Source organism: Microcaecilia unicolor, chromosome 5 (genome assembly GCF_901765095.1).
Source record: "Microcaecilia unicolor chromosome 5, aMicUni1.1, whole genome shotgun sequence".
Lineage (NCBI taxonomy): Eukaryota > Metazoa > Chordata > Amphibia > Gymnophiona > Siphonopidae > Microcaecilia > Microcaecilia unicolor.
The window spans coordinates 195951919-195974134 of NC_044035.1; the positions used below are offsets into that span (position 1 = coordinate 195951919).

The window sequence follows — 22216 nt, forward strand, 5'->3', positions numbered from 1 at the left end:
GATTAAAATCTGATATGCAAATAAACTCTTCATTCTAAATGATGGTTTGTGGGCTTCACTTAATGATGAAAGGCTGTAAGTACAAATGCTTTTGTTGCATCCAGCAGCTATCTTTCACTGCATTGTATAACTTGTAATCTGATTCCAGTTTGTCATAAGGCTGGTACCTTTTCCTTAGATCTAGCGTCTCTCTCAGTGGCAAATTCTCTTAGAACTTCACAACCCTCTGATTACCCCAGTACTAGTGCTATTTAGAGATGGAGTCAGATTGAGGTCACTCTAGCCTTCTTGGGGGGCTTGGAACCCCTAAATTCTAAACATTGGTGACCCCGGATTGCTGATCTAACACAATAGCCCCCCAATACTGTCCTTCTTTCCCTAATTTTTGAACGCAGTGGGGATGAATATTTGCGTTCAAACTTTCGTTTCTGTCTTTCAATATTCTGTTCTGTTCTTTCTCACCCTCTTTTCTTTCTTCTATCCTGTCCATCTTTTTTGATTTGCGTGATGTGCGCAAGAGTGTGCTTGCTGTGTGATTGGTGCATAACAACGAATCCAGGCGACTGCGATTTGGGGTTTGCCGTAAGTTTATTTCAATGTTCAACATCTTTGGATTGGTCTTTATGCTAGCAATCTCGCTTAACAATCCTTAGAAATTGCGCATTTTCTGTTTCCTATCCCACCCTGCGTCCTCTCTTATTCCCTCCTTTTCAACTCAGGGTTTATTCCTGTCTTTTTCCCTTCTGTTAAGCTTCTTTTATGCCCCCCCCTTGTTTCTTGTACCTCTTTGTCCTCCCTTCAATGCACCTGTCTTACAGGCATGCCTTGCCCCATCCCCGTTGTCTTTAGGTCCTTTATGTGTATTTCCTCTACTCTAGGAGAATATGCACGTTTTCAGAATGTTCTCCCCTAAACCCCTTCTAGTTTCTCTGTTCTTATAATCACTCTTCAAGACTGACAGCCCCCACCTTTCCACATCTGCTTTCACTTGCCTATTTTGTGTAGTTACCGTTATGTATCTTATGAATGTCTACTAACCCTATTCTTCTGCTTTAATTTCACTGGACTGGCATATACCCTGGTGAAAAGTGCCCATTTGAGGGGTACTGGGAACTGGTATTCAGTCCGCTCCTTTTCTAACCCCTTCCTCTGGTACTCCTCTGTTTTTCTGCCTTCTTCCTCTGTTCTCTTATCGCTTTCTCCTTCTGCCCTGAGCTGGCACATTTGTTTTTCTGTTCTTGTTCTTTTGTGAGTCTGTCTAACGATTGTTCTTTTTAGACTATTCGGTGTATGTTGAAGTTGATCCCTGTTATGTTTCCCTCCATCCCTACCTGTAGATCTAGTGTTCCTACTTTTGTCTGCGCTCCTATTCACTGCTCTAGCTTGCAGACCCTGTCTCTGCACTCGGTCATAATAACGACAACTGTCAGCCTTAAGCTTCCGTTGCTACCACTTTGCTGAAAAGATTTGTCACTTCTTCCCCGTACCCCCCCCCCCCCATCCTCTCACAGCCTCGACTGTCAGAGTGCTAAATTCACAAATATTTTTGGTTAATGTGGTTTTCAGAACTACGTTTCAACACTTAATGGCTTGCCTTCATTTTTTTCCTCTTCCTCTCTCTCCTTCTGCCTCTCACGGACAATGCCCACTTGAGGGGTATTGGGCACTATTGTTCTGTCCGTTTCTTTTTCTCACCCCTACCTTAAATACTCTTCTATTTTTCTGCCTACTTACTCTGTTCCCTGCACGTCTTATTGTCCTGCGCTGGACTAACACACCTGCTTCTTTGCCTTTTTGTGATTCTCTGATAACTTTCCTTTTATCTCCTCTGTTCCTTTTTGAATGCTCGCTGTATGAAAAAAAAAAAAGAAAAAATATATGAGTGCCATCTCTCTCTCTCCTTTTTGCCCGGACCCCTGTATACTGCACTTCCCTGGAACTTTATATGTCTCCCTACAAATCATTCTGTTCTCTCAGTCCTCTGTCATTCTAACAGCCCACAGCTCGTACTGCTTTGACTTTTATGCGCTGTCCTTTATTTCATTTCATTTCCCCAAAAACAATAGACCGTCTGATATTTTAATGCTTTCTCATTTTGTTTCCGAGGCAAGTTTTAAGCCCCGAGACAGGATTTTCTTTATTTCTATGCTGCCACTAACAGCTTGATAGACCTTATCGTGTTCCACAATGTGGTTGCAAAGTTTTTGAAATGTATTTTCCCTTTAAACATAAATCACAGTACTTTCCCTTAAGAAATCGGCTTTCCCCTTCTCTCCTCTGGCTTAGTTTCCGGTGTCCCTTTAATTTATTTTTGGTATAATGGATAACTGATGGCACATGAACTTTATAGTTTCTTTGCATGGCCCCCCATACCTCACTATTTTAATATCTTACTTTAACACTTCATGATTTCAGTTTTTGAATTATAATGCTATGAGTCTATTTTTGGATGGGTCACATTCATTTTGCCCTGTACAGATACTTGTCTTAATAGTTCACAATCATGTCACATTTACTTTGGTATGATTTATACGCTTTTATTCCCTGCTGAACGATTAACCAGTAGCATTTCAGGAAGGCCGTTGCATATGTTTTTGTCCCTTTTAACTGCTTTTAACCTTGTTTCCTGCTTTTGCTATTTTTATATATGCATCATGTTCTTCATTCTTTGCAAAAATATTTGTGCTCGAATTCTCTTAAGTTTTACTTTCATTATGGCAGTGCTGGTTCGCTGCTCATCTATAATCTTTATCTTTTTAGAACACTAACCTACATCTCGTTTTGTTGTAATAAAATCATTCTATCTCTCATTTTTCTCCTTTCATATAAAGGATGTCAGCCATAAAAGAAAATGTTATGCTGCTTGTTTAATGTTCCTTCAGTGAATGTAAAGTATTTCTCAGACTTTTTTTTTCTGCCTTGCTCGTTTTGGATAATTAATTTCATACTGCTTGCCTGTCAGCTGTTCCGCTCTGTTGCTTTACAGTTTCCCTTTCATAGTTTGTCGTGTGGCAAGTTTTTTTTTCTTTCCCTACTGTATAGTGAATGTTCCTTACCTGAAGAGCTTACATGTGCCTATTTGGCTTTAAAATATTTCTTTCTTTTGTCTTTCTTTTGTCTAACATATCTAGATATTATTCACTACTTTTGTATGGAACCTTGTCTTTAAATCAATTATTTTTAAGTCCCGTCTTTCTGTTTTTTTCCCTTTTCCCTTTCAATTTAAAAGTGCGTAGCTGCTCAACTTCTTCTTTTTTTTCTGTATGTGCCGCGCTGTTTGGACAGTGACCACTTCCTTCCTCTTCTCTGCATTCTCTCCCTCTTGGATCTGCTAATCTTTAGCTTTGGCTAATTAGCTTCTGTTATAACGTCTTGCTCTGTATTTCTTTGCTATATCATTTTGTTAGTTATTTCTTTTACTATACATATTCCTTGTGACAGGTCTGTTGCCAGTTTCTAGGTATTGTCAGCCCGTGTCTCTATTTTGTAGGTACATGCCTTGAGAGCTTGCTGTCTGTTCGTGCGCCGTAAATGTTTAGTGCCTTTACTTTTGACAGACTGCCACCATCTTCCGTGTTGATAATATTTTTGCTTTTCTAACACACCCTCCCATTATGGGTGTACCTAGGGGCATGATCGTTGGTGTCACTCCATCCTTTGGGCCCACCCCTGATGCGTCTCTCTCTATCCTGTCTTTCACTGTGTTTTTTTTTAATTTAAACATTTCTATTGTGAAAGAAATTTATTGGATAATCAGTTGGATATTACTATAAGCAATTGATTGTTAGCATTCTAACCAGAGACTATTATAAGGATATTTACATTTGATACTTTGCAATGTAATATTGGGAACTGTAATTGTGTGAGTCCGTTTTTGGATTAGGACAAACATATGTAGCATCTGTTTAGCTGTAACGTGACAACCCGTTATATAGTTTCCATATTCATACCCTCGTTTGTATGTTATTTTGGACTCCGCCATTTAGCTTACGGCATTGTTTAAAACAGCATGATTTATATCCACTTGTTTCCTGTGGAACTGCCTGCCCCGTACTTTTAAGGATGCAAGTTAGATCGTAGACTACTGATTAGTTCAGCCGTAAACAGTTTGGGTTTTTTTTTATATATATTACTTAAGGCTGTGAGACTGTGTTCGCGTTCTATTAATAACTCACTTATCTGTTGATAATTTAGTCGACGGCTCTTTAACTTCCCTCTCCCCCGAACAGCAGTGTTTGAATGCTTTCAATTTCATCTGTGTGATCACAGCGCTGCAGCATTGCTTGTCTAGAATGGGTTTTGTTTCTACAGTGTAATATTATGCGAACTCCATAATAATGATTTACATTTTGTTTTTTTGGGTTTCTTTAATTACAAACAAAGTCAATTTTGTTGTACAGTTTTTTTCCTCCTCTGATATGACAAACCAACGAAGTTGTTTGTTCATTGGTTTGCTCTGCTTGCCCATCAAACTCATTTTTTTTTTTTCCTTTCTCCTTCTGCAAGTCCCTCCTACTTCCCTATTTTACGTGTGTCACTTTAGTTCCTGACTTTAATGCATGTTTAAGCAGCATAACAGTGGGAATGATTTTACTTCGTATCGTATTGTCCAGGTTTTGCAGGCTTCCTTACTGTCGGCTGTTTTGTTTTAATGTCTTTTGAGTTCCCTTCTTATTAATTATTTAGTAGAAAATCTATTGTCTAGTGACTCTTTTATGGTTCCATCCCCCAAGAGCTTACCTGTGTTCAGTCATAAATCTTTTTTTTCAATTTTCTTTTAACCAGATTTATTTTATTTTTACTATTTTTTGCAGTTTATTTCAGGGGCTCTTCCCTTTTATTCAACTCTTTATTTCTATCTTTCTTAAATACCTGTGTCACGCTATAATCATTGGGTTCGATACCGATGCCTGGGGCTTACATCCATCGTAGGTGATCCTTCTGTGGATGACGGTATCTCTATTAGTAGGAGCAGACTTCCATTCCATTTTCGGAGTGGCCTGCGGTTTCGGCATTATTGCCCACCTATGAGTTACTTGTACAGATGACCGCGGGGTTAATAAAGAGACGTCTAGCGACTTTCGTTGCGATTGTGTACCGGTTGACTCGGGCAATTCTAAATTACTACGTGTATTGTTGTTTGTTGAATAGAGCGGAATCTTCACTTGAATTGAGCAGAATCTTCATTCTAAAATTTTAGTTGTATATTAAAAATATCCTGTGGAGGTTAGTTAAATTGAGCGGAATCTTCATTTCAATAGAGCAGAATCTTCCTAACCAGCGAAAATCCATAGGGTATCTGTTCTCCGAGTTCAGGGAACTAGTTTCGCAGCTTCCTGAACACTTTCAGGGGTAGTAGTCTCCCCTCTTTTGAGGGTTCTACCATTGGAGTGAATCATGGCCAATGCAGTTGAATCTTGGCAGCTAGTAGAGCAGAACCCTAGTTGTAGAAGCCTACCCTGGGGAACAGTTTTCTCGATTTTAAAGTAGGATACATAATAGCTGACACCATTCACTTTTTGTACTTTTTTCTTAAACTCTCCTTTTATCTTTGTGACTGTTAATTTAATCTGCGGTAAAAGCATTGAGCTTCCCGCCAATTGGTAATTTTTATTTTGGGTCCCTTTGTTGGAATACATTAATAGATGCGTGTGTATGAATATGTTATGTCTCTGTATGTTCTACTATCAGGATAATCATTGCATGTTTTGGTAAACTGTTAGCACATTATCATTTCTACGTCTCCTTGCTGTCTCTGAAGTTGCCTTTTGAACCACTGACCTTGTACCGGGTTCTAGATCTGGTCAATATATATATTACTAATTTAGGTCATTTTTTTTTCTATAGCAAATTACAGGTCTGAAGCTTATTTGTAGACCACTTGCTCACTAGGTCCCGTCATTATACATATTGGGTGATGTTGTTCACTACCTCTGGTTAAGACCCTAGGATTAATTTTGTTACTCATTTTCATTAACCGCCAATTGCCTTTGGTACAGTCCAGATCTTACATTTAACTATGAAAACTACCAACATGAAGTGCCTAGCCCTTCTGTTGTGGGTGCTCACCATGCCTATGGTAATACTGGTGATCTGACATCTATTCAGAACCCTGATAAGGACTTTCCGTCCGAAACAAAACCTTTCTATTTTGCGGTATGCCACCGAGATTTCGGACGGGCGTAGTGATCCCGCCAACTGTCCTCTTTCTCTATTAATTTTCTGCCATGGAGATTACATTGCACGAATCGTGAGTATATTTTCATTTATTGCATGTGTTACTATGAAGTTTGCCATTGTATATTCGAATTTTTTTTTTTTTGGAGATAATAGTAACAGATTGTAGTGATATAGGTGTTTTATAAGACTAGATTTGCCAATACAATTTGACACAACCCAGATATCGGTGTTCTACCATACCAGAGTTCTGGTACCCAATTCATTATGCTGCCTCTTGAGAGAGTGATAAATCACTTCCCAGGAGATCACATAAATCTTATAAAGTTTTGCCAAATATGGCATTCCTGGAATAAGTTTCAGCCTGGACTTTCGTGGCCCCGTAAGGGCACCTTTAATACCAAAACTCTGCAAAGGTTATTAGACTTTATTTACACATACACACCCGATTCCACCCGTCATCTCCACTATCAGATTCTCAGTAGATGGGTATCGACTATCACTGATCACGTGATCCCAGACACTGTCGATCTGACATCGTTATTGATACCTGGTGAGGCCAATCTTAATCCGCGGCCTAGTAGACGGCCCCCTGCAAGAGCCGATTCACCCATTCCACATAAATTCAATGGTCCTAGTGCTAACAATCCGTGCCGGGACTATCGCTCTCAGCCTACTCCCAGCCACCGAACTGAAGTACAGTGCAACCGTTGTTTCCGGCACCTTCCTCATTGTCAATACCGTCAATCTCCTTCAGACTCCCCATCGCTACGTGTCTCCCGGATGCAGATACGACAGCCACAGAGAGACCGCAGGCGACCGAGTGACCTCCCCACGCTAGATAACCCGAACCACCCAGACTTTAGAAATGATTACCCTGATGATTGTGGCCACTGGTCTCAACCTCAAAGAGGCCCCCCACGGGGCCCACCGGACAATAATAGGCGCCGCAAGGATGGCCGTTCTCGGCCTAGTCCCGATCGCCATGCCCATGTCCAGTGTTATCGCTGCCAACAATTCGGTCATTATGCGGCTGAATGTCCTCAGCCACTGCCACACAGAATTATTAAGCAGATCCGCCAAAATCCTCCGGAACGCTGGTCGTTCCCTTTGGGGAACCCGGATCAACATCGTCCGCAGTGACCACAGACCTAGGGATCAATATTACCCACCCCATAATGACTAGGCGTAATCCGAACACGATTTGATTTTGTTGCTCTCAGTTACTCAAAACTACTCAGCTCCTCATTTAGTATCCAGTAACCATTTCTCTGTATATGTGTTGGTTTGATGTTTCTGTTTCTATTACAGGTAACATGTCTTTATTTTATATTTCTCTAGGTTTAATAACAAGTGTATATTTATGGTACCATACAAATGACCTAACTGAGTCAGCAAGTTATTTATTTGCTTTTATGCATACCTTCCCTGGGGAGTCCTTATCAACTGCAGGGATGAGCGATCCCCAGAGGATATTTATTTTATGTTTTTTTATATATACCTGAACTGACTTATTTATGCCATTTTACTTTATACGGGATCCCTTTTAAATAAAAGCTGTGTATTGCTCATTGTTAAAATGTTTTCTGCTTTAACTGTTACGCTGTTTAAATTGATGTGACAATCACTTCTTTAGTTTTTTCATGAATATAAAGCCTTCATTTTTGAAATCTCTCTATGGTATGTGTGATATCTGCAAGCTTTTCATTATTTCCTTGTCTAAGAAAAAAGAAATATTTAATAACCATTATCCATTCTATGGAATAAATGCGAAAAGTATTCCCTTGAACTGGCCATTCGGGGGAGCATTTTGCGCTGATCATAGATTTGGTAGTATTCTTGAACAGAGAATTGGTGAAGCTTTCAGACATAAATAAGGATAATTATGCACTCCACTTTCTGATTCCTTTCTATTTAAAACAGGTTATCACAATAACCCCTGGAATGCCAACTATTGCTCTTTTTATCTCTCTGTCTTTCACTGTGAGTGATTGTGTGAAAAACTGGTATAAACTATTTGTGTGCAGCGGTCCTGGTGTATTTAACTAACACCTTGCTTCAACTAACTCTTGCCACGTGGTGGTTTTGTCTTGAAGCGATATGCTTCTCCCTACTTCTTTGACTGATTGAAAAGGGTTACTTAAACTCTATGTGAAGGTCAATCAAGTGGCTGCACTTTTTAATGTTTTTTTTTCCTTCCATTTCTCTTTTTCGAGTAACCTTTTTCTTGCATTGCCATCTGAATATGCCTCGCTGCAATTCAGATGTATCATATTTTGTTTTATTTTATTTTTTTTTTTTATTAAGCCTATTTTTATCTTACACCCTTCAGGGTGCTTTTTTTAATTTTTTTTTAATTTTTTTTTAATTTTTTTAATTTTTTTAATTTTTTCATTTTCGATGCTTTGTTTCTTACCAAACCTCCTTCCTGGCCCCCATTTATACCCACGACCCGCCTCCTAGCTTTATGATTTCATTCAATAAATTTACCACATAAATAGCACTACTGGTCTGTTTAAGTTTTGCCTTTCCCCAGATGGATACATGAATTCCGTTGACATCCCTCACCGAGGAGACGACTTCCAGCAAAGAAGAGCTACCCGATAATATATCTGATCTGAAGGCTATGTTACAGCAAAGAATAGCTAGATTAAAAGGCTAATGCACAGACCCCAACATTACCTGGTGTGAGAAACGAGACATTATTGAGCGTGAGTTTCAACAGATGCATAAATTGGTCCATGAGCAAAAGAGACAGGCTCTCCAGTTTTTGGAGTTGCAAGAAGCTTTGGCCTCTACCCTTCTTTCTGAATCATCTAGCTCGTAAGTCCTGCTGGCTTCCTGCAGCTGAGGGCCCAACCCTTGGTGAATGTTAGTCATCGCAGGTGAAGATTCCATATCTATTGGCGATAGATGGCAACACATTGCCCTCCATACATCAATAACTTGAACATTTACCATCATCTCTAAATTTTTATTGTTAGTTTTTGTACTTTTTTTTGTTCCATATACTTAACCATTGTTATTTGATCATGTGTTCGTAAAAATTACCAATCTGTCTCGCACATTATGCAAGCCAGAAGTGGGGATATATTATGCAGATCCCAATTCCTAGTATTAAGAGGGTTGCAGTTGAAGCTCTGACCCCTACCAATCAGGAGATATAATTTCATATATACTATTGCTATTTATGTAAATTGGCTTTTCATTATTGAACCCTTATGGTTTCGCCTTTGCACTTAATTAGCACTGTTTTCTCCATGTTTACATTGTCTTTCATGTCTATTCAGTTCACACTGATTATGCCCACCAAGATATAGCAATGTATCATTCAGGCATACAGTTATTTTGCTTATTCCTTTGCCAGTCTCTGACTCTTGATGGACTTGATGGTATATGCCTAGAATAAAGACATGGAAAGATCCAAGTTTGTACACCACAAGTACGTCTTCAAGATCTATCCAGGCCCAAATGATGTTAGATCCCCCAAGGTTGTGGCAATAATCTTTACACCTTGCAAACTGCTGGATCACAAGTTTTGGGTCCATGTGAAAGATATACGTGTTTACTCAGCCGCAGAACCAGATGTTACCAGCCTAACCATCTCAAGACCAGCCACTCCCTTCAGCAGGCCAGCCTGAAAATCCAGCCCTGTTAGATCTTCCAGATCTCCGTCCAGATTCTTCAGCGCTTCGATGAAAGAGACTTTAGAACTGATACTTAATTTGAGAATTGCTGTTGCTGTTTATGGACATTATAGATTCATATTTTGTTTTATTTTCAGTTTAGCAGTAATCCTGTCTATATAATGAAAAGGTTTTATTTTTATTTTCCTATTATTTCCTTTATTGTTCTAAATGTTTTTCTAAGAGTTTCCCCGTTATTTCTGTTTATGTAATTTAAATTGAAGTTGATATTGCTCAGATACAAGGGTAACATCAAACCCTAATACTGGCTCTGATATCATAATGTAGGTGTAAACCCTGTTAGTATCAACCTGTTAGGCAATTGTTTAACTTTGGTGTAGGCTTACTTAAGCTTACTTAAGCTGCATGTCTTTCTGTAGGTTTGACTAAGCTCCAAGTGGGGTAACGGATATGTAAAATGCTTCCCATACTTCCAGGTCATTATGCATATGTCAAGCTCCATGCATGACCTTTGTTAATATAAATTTTTCTAGGATTCCTTTTTGCTGTATGAGGCAACCTCATACTTGCTATCCACTTATTAGTGCTCATGATTGGATGCCAATGATGAGTAATAGTAAGGTCCGGGAATTCCGACCTGTTTAAGGATTCTGAATACCTACAACCTTAAACAGCCTGCAATCAGAGTACTAACCATATATTTGTTGAGCCACCATAACAATGCTTAATCAATACCACTATTCCTTCCGAGGACCACTGAGGTACATACATTAGATTATCTCCCCATGCACTATGCAACAGATACAATAGAAGCCATAGAAAGACCTGAAAGTGTTTACCTTAAATTGCTATTACCCACATACCTATACTTCATGAGATTTTGTAGATGAACTAATGGATTTGTCCCAATCATAAAACCTCTCTCACTACAGGTTTGAGTAAGCCTCAAGAGGGGTAACATCAAGATTAAGGCCCAAGGGACTGGGTAATATAAAGGGAATTCCATATGCCCAAATAATATATCACCTGAGAATGAAGTTTCCTATCTTGCACCATACCTTCTAACAATTAGTAAGACCAAAACTCCCCCTCTCGTTTGATAGCTTGCCACCTTCTGGAATGGATGATGACGAGCTTGACGAGCTTTGTGTCACCCCTCTTCAGAGGGGGTGACAAGTGGGGAATGTATAATTATACTACAGCAAGAGGCCCTCACTGGATGCCCACCGGAAGGGTGGAAGGCCAGATTTTAGGACTCAGGCTGTAAAAATACCAGCTAGGTTTGAAGATCTATGACTGGCTGAGCAAGGACTTGCTTTTCCTGCAAGTTAATATGTGTTCTACCCTAAGATCTATCCACTGGAATAGTGGTGGGTCAATTTACATACCTTAAACAGCTTAAACTGTTAAAAGGCACTGACTAGGCCTCATTAGAATTTGGTGTGACATTCAAAAGCAGTGCAAAAGCCAAGATCAAGGAATTGATGGCTAAAATCCTAACCCAGATCACAAAATAATATGAAATTAATATATCCAAATTTAGATATCTTCATAAAAAAGTTGTTTGTTCATGTTTTGATGTTTGGATGTCCGTATCTAGGGAGATGTTCATGTTTTGATGTTTGGATGTCCGTATCTAAGGAAGTGTTTACAAAAAGGGGAAGTTGCACAACAAGTTGCAATACTAAAACGGAAGAGCACCTGGCCGGAGGGCATGACTCATGGATGAAGCAATATTAGAGCTCTCCATAGACTTGTATAGTGACCAAATTGTATAAAAGCAGGGTGCATGCAAGCCCTAGAGAGAACTTTTCTTCAACGCCTCGAAAGCAGCAGAGCTCCGGTCAGCTGAATCCAGAATTTGTCTGATGAATGTACCTGATTAAAATCTGATATGCAAATAAACTCTTCATTCTAAATGATGGTTTGTGGGCTTCACTTAATGATGAAAGGCTGTAAGTACAAATGCTTTTGTTGCATCCAGCAGCTATCTTTCACTGCATTGTATAACTTGTAATCTGATTCCAGTTTGTCATAAGGCTGGTACCTTTTCCTTAGATCTAGCGTCTCTCTCAGTGGCAAATTCTCTTAGAACTTCACAACCCTCTGATTACCCCAGTACTAGTGCTATTTAGAGATGGAGTCAGATTGAGGTCACTCTAGCCTTCTTGGGGGGCTTGGAACCCCTAAATTCTAAACAGATGACATGACAGGGAACCTTGGATGCTGGTCTGACACAGAGTACATAGGCAGACCACACTCATTGCTCAGCAGCATGTTTGCATTATGATTTGCGACTATGGTTGGCTGACCATTTTGGGTTTTTATTTTTTTTTTACATTGGTACAGATGATGTCATTGAGGTGGACATGAGGACAGAGTATCGTTTGTGTGCAGTATTGTAGGGATGTGGGAATGTTTTTGCTTTCTAGTACATAGATTCTATTAATGAATGTGCATGTGCACATATTTTATTTTTATTTATATTTGTACCCCGCGCTTTCCCACTCATGGCAGGCTCAATGCGGCTTACATGGGGCAATGGAGGGTTAAGTGACTTGCCCAGAGTCACAAGGAGCTGCCTGTGCCTGAAGTGGGAATCGAACTCAGTTCCTCAGTTCCCCAGGACCAAAGTCCAACACCCTAACCACTAGGCCACTCCTCCACATATCACTGATTACCCTTGAATGCAGACTACAGTTTGTGCTTAAATTGCTGAGGGAGCTCTTATATGTGTAACTACAGGAAGGGACCCAGATAGCCCAGGAGGGGAGGTGAGCAAACACTTACCTCTCCAACCTGCCCCTTATCTCACCCCAGGCTTAGATGGAGAGAGTCCTGGTGGGCAGGTGATGGTGGTGGCGAAACAGAATTCTTCTGTGCTTTACGCACAGGTGCACTAGGCACAGAGTATCCTGCTCTGTAAAATTTGTTTCTCAGTGAATAACCGTTGGAAAGCATGCATCGCCTTATATGGATGCCCATGAGTGATGGGCGTCCTTACATGCACAGCTCCATATATGGACGACCATCCCATATATGGACAGGTCAGTACATGCACGTCTTGACATCTATAATGGCTCCACACATGGATGGCCGTGACGCTTGACGTTCATTGACTGTCGTTGCGCGCGGGGCCTACGTGCAGAGTTTTCCTTATATGGATCATTATAATGTGTGCAAACTTCATATATACACAATAAAATATGTATGTTCCTTATATTTCCCATAGCTGCATGTTCTGCAGTACAGTGCATGTAGTTGAGAACATCCAGGTACGGAGAAAACATAAGGAACATTGTGAGAAGTATAAATACAGTAACAAGGACGCGTTTCTCACATAACTGCCGTATTTTTCCTATACTTTGGGCATCCTGATTTGTGCGTTTTCAACCGCAATAATGGAATGTCTAAGGGCGCCTATATTATTTTCCGATTATACCTGCCTATTTTGGTCGACTTCGTGAGGGCGCCCAAATTCAGATTTGGACGACCTTTTGATTATGCCCCTCCACGCCAACCTCAGATGTTATACACAGGTCGATTAGAACAGCATGCAGGTCCCTGGAATAGTCCAGTGGTGGGTACAGTGCACTATAGACAGGTGGACCAAGGCCCTACCAAGTCCCTTAAAATTTCCACTCCAGCCCATCCATATCTATTCAGTCATGATCAGGGCACAGACCATAGAAGTTCGCCCTGCATCAGTTTTACTCTCCAAATACCAGCGTTGCCACCCAATCTCCGCTAAGATTCCGTAGAGCCATTCCTTCTAAACAGGATTCCTTTGTGTTTATCCCACGCACGTTTGAATTACATTACTGTTTTCATCTCCACCACCTCCCATGGGACGGTATTCCAAATGTTGTGACTATCCGTATTTAACTTTGAAAGATTATCGACTATGGTAGAGCAATGAGGTACTTAGATTTTAACTAGTTGTTTGGTTTTATTTGGTCCTAGTCCATTGGTTCCCCTGAGGACGATTAGGGCGAAACATGTATACATGTCGGGAACTGCCGAGATGATGCCATAATAACATCAAGGACTATGAATACCTCAGAGAATTTAAGAAACATATAGAAAAGAAATCACAAGTTTGGGGCATACCCAGCAAAAGCGGAGCCATCGGTGCAAGTATTAAGATAAGTACCCCGCTGCATGATATAACTGAGATAACCAATGATAAATGAAGAACATTCAAATAAGAATTGGATATTAACAAAAACACCATGGAAGGCGGTAGGGTGCGATGATGTTCTAAAGGGGAAACCCTTATACTTGGATGACTAGCCGATGCAATAGGGTATACCCTAATACTGAGCATAATCAGCAAAAAAAGTTAAAAAATTAGTTTTGCACACTGTCACAATTTTTAGGTTTTGATTTTATGAATGACTGAATACAGGTTTGGGGGTTTAGTACAGGTTACTTAATTCAATTTTAACTGCCAGACCCTCGACCATTCTTCTAACATTTGGAGATCCCTTCTCATCGTTTCCACTCCCCTCCAGGGTATCCATTCTATTGGCTATCTTCGTGTCATCCGCAAAAAGGCAAACCTTTCCTTCCAACCCTTCAGCAATATCTCTCATAAATATATTAATATATTAAATATATTAATATATTAAATATATTAAACATCAGGCCCATCAAAGTGTAATAATAAATAGCAAAAATAAATTGTCAAGAAATTAAGGCATACATGTATCTGTAGGAGCAAAACAAGCACTATGCACAGCCCTGTATGCACCTATATGGCAAAATATATGGACTCATAAATACATGGCATTATCCAGCATTAATGACCTGATTACAATGTGCAAACTCAGACATTCCATCTTTAAAGCTTGTTGCTTCATGAAGCTGTGACCCTGAATAAGAACAGACGCTGCTGACAAGGCTTTCAATGTTCCAGGACAACAAGGTTGTCATGACTAGGACACCCAAGGACTCTTGGAGATGCTGTGGCTGGCAAAGCTGTACAATGTTTATGACACCCTGGCTCTTAGTCATCTTGCCCCTGAATGCGGTGCCAGAGAGAAAATCAGGTCACCCCTAAAGTCACATCAATGTGGGATATCAATTTTGTATACACAGGGTCATAAAATGTGTCAGAAGTACAGCTACAGCTTGTGATTTCTCTATAAAAAGGGGCTCTGCTGTGTCAACATCCCACCCTGAGGAGTAGCCCTGCGTGGAACCACACTGATCATCTGAGAGGGACACAAGGACATCTGAGGGACTGCATCATGTTCTGTTATATTAGTGCTCTGTATATTTCAGTGTCTAGTTAGAGATTTATGTACATTTACTCAAAATTATTTCTGTAATGAGATTTGTTTTTGTCTTCATTCCTATCTTTCTTATATTATATTTGCTGCTATCCTATATAATAATTCTTACCTCCAACGTTTTATCTTGCTGCCTGTGTCCGTGGCTTTCTTCAGAGTTGGTCTGCTAGGCTCCATAGATCAGGTTGATGTCACACGCAGCACTGACCAACCGCACGACAGCAGCATGATGCCCCACCCCTGCCGCCCTCGCCACCACGCTCCTCCCCCAAGGTCGCCGCTGCTCCCCCCCTCCACCCCCGAGGTCGCCACCGCTCCCCCTCTCCACCCCCCACGAGGTCGCCACAGCCACTACTCCCCCCCCTCCACCCCCCCCCCCCCAAGGTCGCCGCCCAGGCCCAGCCATTTTCCCTCCAGGCCCACCCACCCAACACAGACCTGCCAAGTCTCCAGCGAAACACGCGGCACCAGCTCCCATTTCCGGCCACTGCTGCTTCTCCTGTTGAGCAACAGCGGCCGCTACGAAAACAAAAACAGCTGTTTTTGAAAAGAAAGCGCGGCACCGCAGGCAGCCATCAGACATTGGCTGTCGGCTCTGCAGCCGCTCCTCTCGCCTCTCACGTCACTGCCCCTGGAGGAGAACCCCAGAGGAGTGCAGCGACGTGAGAGGCGAGAGGAGCGGCTGCAGAGCCGACAGCCAATACCTGATGGCTGCCTGCGGTGCCGTGCTTTCTTTTTAAAAACAGCTCTTTTTGTTTTCATAGCGGCCGCTGCTGCTCAACAGGAGAAGCAGCAGTGGCCGGAAATGGGAGCTGGCGCTGCGTGTTCCGCGGAGACTTGGCAGGTCTGTGTTGGGTGGGCGGGCGGGCCTGGAGGGAAAGAAGGGGATAGAGAGAGAGACACGGGATGGAAGAATCGGGAGAGGGGGTTAGACGGATGGAAGGATGGGGAGAGAAAGGGGGAGGGATGAATGGATGCAGAGAGAAAGGTGAGAGACTGGAAGGATGTGGAGAGAGAAGGGACAATGAACAGAAAAGAGTAGAGAGATAGAGAGACACTGGATAGAAGGAGGGGGAGAGAGACATTAGATGGAAGGATCAGGAGAGAGGGTAGATGAGTGGAAGGATGGGGAGAGAAAGAGGAAAGACGCTGGATGGAAGGAAGGGTACGGGAAAAAAAGGAGACACTGGATGGAAGGATGCAGAAAGAAACAGGGGAGACATTGTGGGGGGGGTCCTGAGACCAGAGAGGGGGAGGGGGTCCTGAGGGGGGAGGGGTCCTGAGACCAGAGAAGGGGGGGAAGGGGGGGTCCTGAGACCAGAGGGGGGGAAGGTCCTGAGACCAGAGGGGAGGGGGTCCAGAGACCTGGGAGGGGGAGGGGTCCTGAGACCAGAGGGGGAGGGGGGAGATATCTCTGTCACACACACACTCTCTCTCTCTCACACAGTCAGTATCTTTCTCTCTCTCACACACTCTCTGTCTCACACTGTATCACCTTATTATTATTATTAACATTTGTATAGCGCTACCAGACGCACGCAGCGCTGAACATCCAACGTACAGAGAGACAGTCCCTGCTCAAAAGAGCTTACAATCGAAAAATAAGACAGACAGACAAGACAATTAAGGACAAGGGAAGTACGTTCACTCTCTACGTGTCACACAGTCACTCTCAAACAGTCTCACGATCTCATACACTCTCACGGTCTCACAGAGAGTCTGTGTATCGCACACATACTCTCACACTATCTGTCTCACACACACTCTCTCTCTCTGTCACATACACACACTCACACATTCACTCTCTCTCTCTCAGTCACTCTCACATACACTCTCTCAAACATACACACTCCGAGGAAAACCTTGCTAGCGCCCGTTTCATTTGTGTCAGAAACAGGCCTTTTTTACTAGTTGTAAATAAAATAGCAGCTCTATTTATATAATACTTGGGCATGGAATTAGTTCCTTCTATTATTTTGGTGCAGTGGGCTAGAATTTGCACCTGACATTTCACTCACTAATGTTATTCTTGTCTGGGACCATTTCAGAATTTATACTGTCAGGTACCCCAATAACACCCCAAAAGAGAGTGTTAGCTGTATTACACCTACATATCTACTAACAGTAAAAAGCTAAGAGATTTATGATGAGAGAGAGCAATGATGTATACCTGCAATTGCTTCATCTTTAGAGAAGGTGATTCTGGACATTCTGGATATTTGTCACGGGTCTCCTGTCGATGTCGTTGCTGTACAATGTATTCAAAAGTGCTCAGCCTCTTCCACACTTGAAGGAAAGGAAATGTATAGTACTTTAGAGGTATAAAAACACATTTATGATATTCAAAACACTTTTTCATATAGCATCAGATTAACTTTATATATCCAGTGACATTTTTAAAATCATTGTGCATACTTACAAAGCTGCCAACCTTTTCGAACTATGGTGAAAACTGACACAAAATGGCACCTATCAACTACAGTATCAGACCCAGAGATCTACCTTTAGCCTACCCCAGCCCCCCAGAGTCACCACCTGAAAGACCCAGAAAGAGACTGCTCAAACAGCACAGATACCTCTCTCCCCCATGCACACCTGAGACCCACATCTTCTGCCAATGACCATTTTTCTGCCAGGACCAGAGAGCACCCTTCCCTGCCAGCCTCAGTCCTAGATATCTGCTAGATCTCTCATGCCAACACATATCCTATTAATGTATACGCTATACATGATCAAACCATTCACAAAGCCCCATCTTTAACTATGCCAGAGTTAAACTTTCTGCCCACAACTCCTCTCAAGAAATACCCCTGCTCATCAAGAGGAAAAATATGATGTGTACAATTTCACCTGCATTTAGTCTATGCAATATTAAAACAAGCCTTATATATATAGATATATAGATATATATATATACTAGTAAAAAAGGCCCGTTTCTGACACAAATGAAACGGGCGCTAGCAAGGTTTTCCTCGGAGTGTGTATGTTTGGGAGAGTGTATGTGAGAGTGACTGTTTGAGAGTCAGAGTGAAAGTGTGAGTCCAATCCATGCTCCTCTGTCACCTGGCCCCTCCATTCATCCCTATCCAGCAATTCCCCTCTTCCTGAGTCCTGCCCTTCCAATCCATGCCCATCCATGCTCCTTTGTCACCTGCCCCCTCCATTCATCCCTATCCAGCAATTCCCATCTCTCCCTGAGGCCTGCCCTGCAATCCATATCCATCCATGCCCATCTGTCCCCTCCATTCATCCCTATGCAGCAATTCCCCTCTCCCTGAGTCCTGCCCTTCCAATCCATGCCCATCCATGCTCCTTTGTCACCTGGCCCCTCCATTCATCCCTATCCAGCAATTTCCCTCTCTCCTTGAGGCCTGCCCTCCCAATCCATGGCCATCCATGCCCATCTGTCCCCTGCCCCCTCCATTCATCCTTTTCCAGCAATTCCCTTCTCTCCCTGAGCCCTGCCCTCCCAATCCATGGCCATCCATGTTTCTCTGTCACCTGCCCCCTCCATTCATCCCTATCCAGCATTTCCCTTCTCTGCCTGAGGCCTGCCCTGCAATCCATATCCATCCATGCCCATCTGTCCCCTCCATTCATCCCTATCCAGCAATTCCCCTCTCCCTGAGTCCTGCCCTTCCAATCCATGCCCATCCATGCTCCTCTGTCACCTGGCCCCTCCATTTTTCCCTATCCAGCATTTCCCCTCTCTGCCTGAGGCCTGCCCTGCAATCCATATCCATCCATGCCCATCTGTCCCCTCCATTCATCCCTATCCAGCAATTCCCCTCTCCCTGAGTCCTGCCCTTCCAATCCATGCCCATCCATGCTCATCTGTCACCTGGCCCCTCCATTTTCCCTATCCAGCAATTGCCCTCTCTCCCTGAGGCCTGCCCTGCAATCCATATCCATCCATGCTCATCTGTCCCCTCTATTCATCCCTATCCAGCAATTTCCCTCTCTCCCTGAGTCCTGCCCTCCCAATCCATGCCCATCCATGCTCCTCTGTCCCCTGCCCCCTCCATTCATCCATTTCCAGTAATTCCCCTCTCTCCCTGAGACCTGCCCTCCCAATCCATGCCCATCCATGCTCCTCTGTCCCCTGCCGCCTCCATTCATCCTTTTCCAGCAAGTCCCCTCTCTCCCTTCCATGACCCCCCCTCGCATCCATGCTCCTCTCTCTCCCATGTGGCAGCCTGGGCCGGCCTCTTCTCCCCCCCCCCCTTCGCATCGATGCTGTGGTTTCTCCCCTGCCCTCCCGCTCCCATTGTTGTAGTTTACTGGCCACCCTCTTCTCTCCCCCAACATGCGTTTTTTTTTTTTTTTCTTGTTTTTAAATTTACCTCCGTGGCGGTTCCGGCAGCGAAGCGTCAGGGAAGGAGGCGGTGCTCCCGACGTCTAGGTTTCCCTTCGCTGTGTTCCGCCTTCTTTTGACGTCATCCTTGACGTCAGAAGAAGCCGGAACACAGCGAAGGGAAGGCTAGACGTCGAGAGCGCCGCCTCCTTCCCTGACGCTTCGCTGCCGAGCGATGCGATTGGTTGTGTCATAGCTCCGCCCTCGACGTCATCACGTTTGACGCGTGGGCGGGGCAGACACAATGCGATCTCACCCCCTTCACTTTGCTAAGAGAGGCTTCAATAGAACGTTGGAGGTGCGTTTTATATAGAGAGATATAGATATAGATATATATATATAGATATATAGATAGATAGATAGATAGATAGATAGATAGATAGATAGATATAGATATGAATATAGATCTCTCTCTCTCTCTCTCTCTCTATATATATATATATATATATATATACAGTGCACTCCATTTAAGTGCACGTCGGATAAGCGACTGCATGCCGTACTTCGGTTTAGCGCACCACTGATGTGCAAGATTCGTTTATATGTATGGTTTAAGACCGTTCCTCTGCATGAAAGACTACGCATATGCGCGCGCATGGAAAATGGAAGCCGATTGGCACTTAATAACCAACAAGTTTTCAAATTTACCGTCCCTTTAGCTGCCACAGGCAGAATAAGCGAAAGAATGTTGTCATCATTGTCGTCGTGGCGGAACTGTAACACTTTAACACTGGCTGAACGAATAGAAGTTCTTTAAAAAATTAGAAAATAAAGTCAAGCATCTATTACTAAAGAATATACTGTCAATCCCAGTCAAATTTCACGTGTCTTGAAGCAGAAAGACCAGCTTCTGGAAGACTGGCAAAACAATACAAATCCACAACGGAAACGGGCGGGAAAAGCTGAGGAGGTAGAAGATGCTCTTCTTCGGTGGTTTTCTCGAGTCAGGAGCAGACAGTTTCCTGTCAGTGGTCCACTGCTTATGGAGAAAGCTAATCAGCTAGCTGAAAGTCTTGGACTAACTGAATTCAAAGCCACTGTTGGATGGTTGGAAAGATGGAAGGAGAGGAACAGCATAAAATTCAAGAAACTGCATGGTGAGAAACAAGACGCTGATGACATTGGTGCTAAAAATTGGGTTGTTTCAGTTCTTCCTACCAACTTGAACGAGTTTGCACCTCGTGACATTTTCAATGCTGACGAAAATGGTCTCTACTGGTGAGCGATTCCTGATGGAACACTTGCATTCAAACATGCCAAAACTACTGGAGGTAAAACGTCGAAGGACTGACTGATGATCGCCTTTGCTGCAATATGGATGGGAGTGAGAAGTTGGAACCCCTCGTCACTGGAAAGAGCAAACAGCCCCGTTGCTTCAAGAAAGTTAAGCGACTTCCTGTGTCATATAAGGCTAACGCAAATTCATGGATGACTGGGGAAATTTGGAAGCAGTGGCTAAAGACACTAGAATGCGAGCACAAAAACGTCAGATTTTATTGCTTTGTGATAATTGTGCTGCACACAGGGATGATGTCAGGCTGTCTAACATCAAGGTGGTCTTCCTGCCACCAAACACTACCTAGCAATAAAGTTTATGACCTTCAATCCCTGATGTTGGAGGCAGACAGATGTTGTTGCAATCACGGAGACATGGCTCAATGGTTCCCATGAATGGGATGCAAACATACCAGGCTATAATCTATTTAGGAAGGATAGAGATGGTCGTAAAGGTGGAGGAGTAGCTCTGTATGTGAGAAATGATATCACAGCGACTGAAATGACAGGGACCTGGGGAAAGGAAGAAGCGATATGGATCACCTTAAAAAGAGAGGGTAGAACCTCTGTCCACGTGGGTGTTGTCTACAGACCCCCGACAGAAATGGAGGAACTAGATTAAGATCTGATCGCAGACATTTAAAAGTTGGGAAAGAAGAGTGAGGTTCTGTTGATGGGAGATTTCAATCTGCCGGATGTAGACTGGAAGGTTCCATCTGCGGAATCGGAAAGAAGTAGAGAGATAGTGGATGCTTTTCAAAGTGCTCTGCTCAGACAAATGGTGACGGAACCCACGAGGGAGGGAGCAACGCTGGATCTGGTGCTCACAAATGGGGATAGTGTGTCAAATGTCCGAGTGGCTGCCCACCTGGGCAGCAGTGACCATCAAACGGTTTGGTCTGATATGACGGCTGAAGTGGAGGGCGGCCACTCAAAACTCAAAGTCCTGGATATCAAGCGCGCTTACTTTAGTAAAATGGGGGAATACCTGAGGAAGGAACTGATGGGTTGGGAGGACGAACGAGGGACACAAACCTTTATGTAAGGAGAATAAATAAAAGCAAGAGAAAAAGGAAACCGATATGGTTCTCCAAGCAAGTGGCCGAGAAAATAAAGGCCAAAGAGTTGGTGTTCCTCAAATACAGAAAAACTCAAGAAAAGGAACACGGAGAGGAATACTGGATGAAACTGAAAGAAGCCAAGAGAGAGATACGTTTGGCGAAAGCGCAAGCGGAAGAAAAATGGCTAGAAAGATAAGGAGGAGTGACAAAAATTTCTTCAGGTATATTAGTGAAAGAATAAAGACTAAAAATGGAATTGTGAGACTGAAAGATGCTACGAACCGCTATGTAGATAATGATGAAGAAAAAGCAAATTTGCTAAATAGATACTTTTGTTCTGTTTTCACAGAAGAAAATCCTGGAGAAGGACCACGATTGACTGGCAAAAGTACAAATGAGAATGGAATG

The 22216-nt window shown here is 42.7% G+C and overlaps 1 protein-coding gene across 1 annotated transcript in view; it reads right to left on the bottom strand.

Annotated features, from left to right (window-relative positions):
* ZDHHC1 (zinc finger DHHC-type containing 1) overlaps window positions 1–22216 on the bottom strand; it is a 433998-nt gene that overhangs the window by 144245 nt on the left and 267537 nt on the right. Inside the window, exon 7 of the mRNA XM_030203691.1 lies at window positions 17289–17404. Within this exon, the coding sequence (XP_030059551.1) occupies window positions 17289–17404 (116 nt within the window). The remainder of the gene's footprint in view (window positions 1–17288; window positions 17405–22216) is intronic.